This window comes from Apis dorsata, unplaced genomic scaffold, assembly GCF_000469605.1.
Source record: "Apis dorsata unplaced genomic scaffold, Apis dorsata 1.3 scaffold_8, whole genome shotgun sequence".
Taxonomy (NCBI): Eukaryota; Metazoa; Arthropoda; class Insecta; order Hymenoptera; family Apidae; genus Apis; species Apis dorsata.
This window is the reverse complement of record NW_006263311.1, coordinates 566,483-569,872: the sequence shown is the minus strand read 5'-3', so window position 1 is coordinate 569,872 and position 3,390 is coordinate 566,483. Positions and strand designations below refer to the sequence as shown.

Below are 3,390 nucleotides of genomic sequence, written 5' to 3'. Positions count from 1 at the left end.
TTTTTTTTTTTTTTTTTTTTTTTTTTTTTTTTTTTTTTCCGTAGACATCGAGCTTTCTCGAATAGACGTTATTTAAATAATAAACACATGTACTCGTTTGCAAAATGTTGACAGAAAATTTACCTTCGGGTTATTAAGCACGTTTACTTTTCATGCAAACAATGTTAGTCCATGTAGGTTGTGTACCGCTTTCCGGGAAAGCGTCTCATGTTTTTTCGTTCCAACCACCATTTCCATGCGATCTCTTCTAAAGAAAATTGAAGCTACAAAATTCATTCGTACATTTAATCAAGTTACCGATATATATATATGTATATCTTCAACAACTCCTTTTAATAAAGAATTATTTATTATCTCGCGTTTCAGTTATCTATTATTCACAGATCATTTAATCGTTTGTATTTATAACACGCCTCGTTAACAATACGTGTCTTTCTCGATACGTGTTTTTTTCGATAATCGCTTTCTCACAAAAGAAGTTTTATTTTTCTCTCCACCAATAATTCGCTCTGATTTCTACATAAGTAAGACTCGAGACGGGAGAATCGGCAAAGAATTCGCCTCATCTTTTTTCGTTGGCCGAGAAGCCTACAGGGAATTACGATGGCTAACTTCCTTCCTTCGTCCCACGAGTGAAAGTAAAACGAAATCAATCGGAGTTTTCAGCTCGAGTTGGATAGATAGTGGACACACGCCGGATGGAAGACGTCGTATCCTTGCCACGTATATTTTATCTCGCTTCCCTTTTTCTTCGCTCTCCTCTCAACGATTATTTTCGCCGAAAACAAGAGCTAGAACATTTAAATCTTGGCCATTTTTTTTTCTTGTCGTCGCAGGGCATTTCACTTTCCAACATCGAAATTGGCTTTCAATGGGTTCCGAAGAAGGAGAACGCTCGCGAAATCAACCACACCTTCACTGCTCCTTTCATGTCGCGTCACAAAAGACTATTGAAACGCTATTGTTCCTTGCACGAAGAATATTTTCCTGGGAAACAAAAAATTTCGTTTTTCCTGAAAAGCTCGTATTCTCTCTTTCTCTATCTTTTTCGTGTAATATTGTAATGTTATAATAGATGGAAAATTTAATCGTAAGCTATTACTTCTGGCACAGAATTTTCAATTAAGAAGAAATGTATTTCACAGTTTCGAGAAGAGGATGAAAAAATATTTCATGATATAATATATACATATATATATATGTATAAAGGGTGAAGACGAAGTACGTACACGAGATGATTTAATAAATTTTCGAGGAACACAGTGATAGTTGTCTTCTCGACGTTGGTTAATTATCTGTCAAGAAGAAGTTTTAATTAACAAGATCCTCGCCCGTTGGTAGAGAGTTATCTCAGAATTAATTAATAGGAAGCATGATATATTTAAGAAGAAGGTGCGTATATTTCCAAGATAACCTGGTGGTTTCGCAAAAATTAATGAAAACGATGACATTTCAAGCGAGAATGGAGAATTTGCCTGTTTAACGAGAATATACGGAGCCGTTTCGATACAATTTTTCTTTCGTTTCTCTCCTAATCTCTCGAAAAGTAAATGTACATACGTGTGTACACAGTAATTAGCGTTGTATCGTTATCGTACTCGATCTCGAAGTAAAGTAATTTTTCTTCCTTCTTTCCAAAAAAAAAACGATCGAGTTCGTAATAAGGAAACGTGTTTACTCGAGGAGCACAATACTCGATAGTTAATCACTTTTACCGGGACGCTCTCGTTTACAAATTTTACGTCCAGATTAGATGGATTAAACCTCGATGCTCCGCAGGAATACATTTGGTTGCGAAGGTGGTGGTGCACTAGTACCAACGCGGGGAGATTCACCTTCACCTAGACCTTTCTTTCACCATGTAAGAGGGGATTTGTATATAAAAGCTCTCTTCTGGGTAGCAAAGGCATCAGAGACCACAATTTCACTCACATACCCGTTCCTTACTCGACCGACAAACAACGTAGCGTACCGAAACAACACCTTGTTTAGAATCAACATGAGATCATTAGTAAGTCCATCACAAAAAATATACAAGTATTAATCGTTACGAGCTTCTACAAAATAGATCTCTCCAAACACCGACACTTATCCGATTTTCACTTTTCGTAGGTGATTCTGGTCCTGGTAGCCGTGGTGGCTATATCCCGCGTCTCGTGCAGAGAGCCGAAGGGGGACAAACGATCGTCGAGACTACCGTTCAAAGGGAAGCGCGGGATCGTCGAGTATTCCGGAGGATCGTCTTACAACTCTCCTCTCATAAGCTCCGGATACGGCGGCGGATACTCGTTGGGCCATTCTTCGGGTATCCAAAGTTTAGGAGGCGGCTCGATGGGATACTCCCTAGGATCCGGAGGACTGGGCCACAATTTCGGGGCCCAGGTTCAAGGGATCGCGTTGGGAGGGCAGCACTTTGGCAGCTCCCTCGGCGGCGGAGGAGGCCTGTTCAGCCCGCCGTCCAAGAACGGGCCGGTCACCTTTGGCATCCACGGAGGAGGTGGTTCTTCGTCTTCGGCCGGTTACTCGGCCCCCGTCTACGCGACATCCGGTGTCCACGGATTGTCGGCGTACGGCTCTCCTCATCAAGGGATCAGCCTTTCGTCCATGTTGGGATCCGGCTACAGTCTACCGGCTTCGTTGACCGGCACGGGTCACACCCTGTCGATCCACTCCATCTCACCGAGTTACGCGGCCAGCGGGGGTTTGGTAATCGATTCCAGCTCTCTTGGAAAAGGATCCTCGAGCTACAGCCTCCCAGTCTCCTCCTCCTCCTCCTCCTCCTCCTCCCACGGAGGTTCGTCCTTGAGCAGCCTGTCCGCCTCTACCGGTAGCTCGTCCGGTTACTCTATCCCGATATCCTCGGGATCCTCTCATTCCGGGATCTCTGCCCTTCACTCCGGTTCCTCAGCTAGCTACTCTCTGCCGGTCTCGTCTGGATCGTCCATAGGGGGACACATAAGCCTCTCTGGCGGATCCTCCTCCGACAGCTACTCCCTTCCCGCCTCGTCCATCTCCAGCTCGCACCCTTACGTATCATCCGACACCTCGTCCTCCTCCTCCTCCTCCTCCTCTTCGAGAGGTAGCAGCTACTCGAATCCATCCTCCAGCTATTCCTCGCCCGCTTCCGGTTATTCCGGATCTATCTCCAGCTACTCGAGCCCTACCTCCTCCTATTCCAGCTCAGGTTATTCCAGCGCCTCGAGCAGCTATTCCCCTACCTACTCGGCTCCCTCGACGTCGTACGGCACCCCGATGGAATCACACGGCTCGTACTCGAATCTGGCGCCCAGATATGTCGAGTATCCCGGCTCGAAGAGCTACGAAGATTCCACGAGCAACAAATACGACACGATTTCGTATTCGAGTCCAAGTGGGAAATATTAATATCGT

The 3,390-nt window shown here is 44.9% G+C and overlaps 1 protein-coding gene across 1 annotated transcript; it reads left to right on the top strand.

Moving 5' to 3' along the window:
* The first annotated feature begins 1,722 nt into the window (after positions 1–1,722).
* Positions 1,723–3,390, top strand: LOC116185105 (uncharacterized serine-rich protein C215.13-like). The gene is made up of 2 exons (XM_031508732.1): positions 1,723–2,011; positions 2,113–3,390. The coding sequence occupies exons 1-2, from the start codon at positions 1,769–1,771 to the stop codon at positions 3,382–3,384; spliced, it is 1,515 nt and encodes a 504-aa protein (XP_031364592.1). The 5' UTR covers positions 1,723–1,768; the 3' UTR covers positions 3,385–3,390.

Excerpts from the sequence above, each read along its gene's own strand:
- LOC116185105 (XM_031508732.1), top strand. The coding sequence starts at position 1,769 with ATGCTCCGCAGGAATACATTTGGTTGCGAAGGTGGTGGTGCACTAGTA. Across the intron at positions 2,012-2,112 it reads GAATCAACATGAGATCATTA|GTGATTCTGGTCCTGGTAGC; the intron begins GTAAGTCCATCA and ends CACTTTTCGTAG.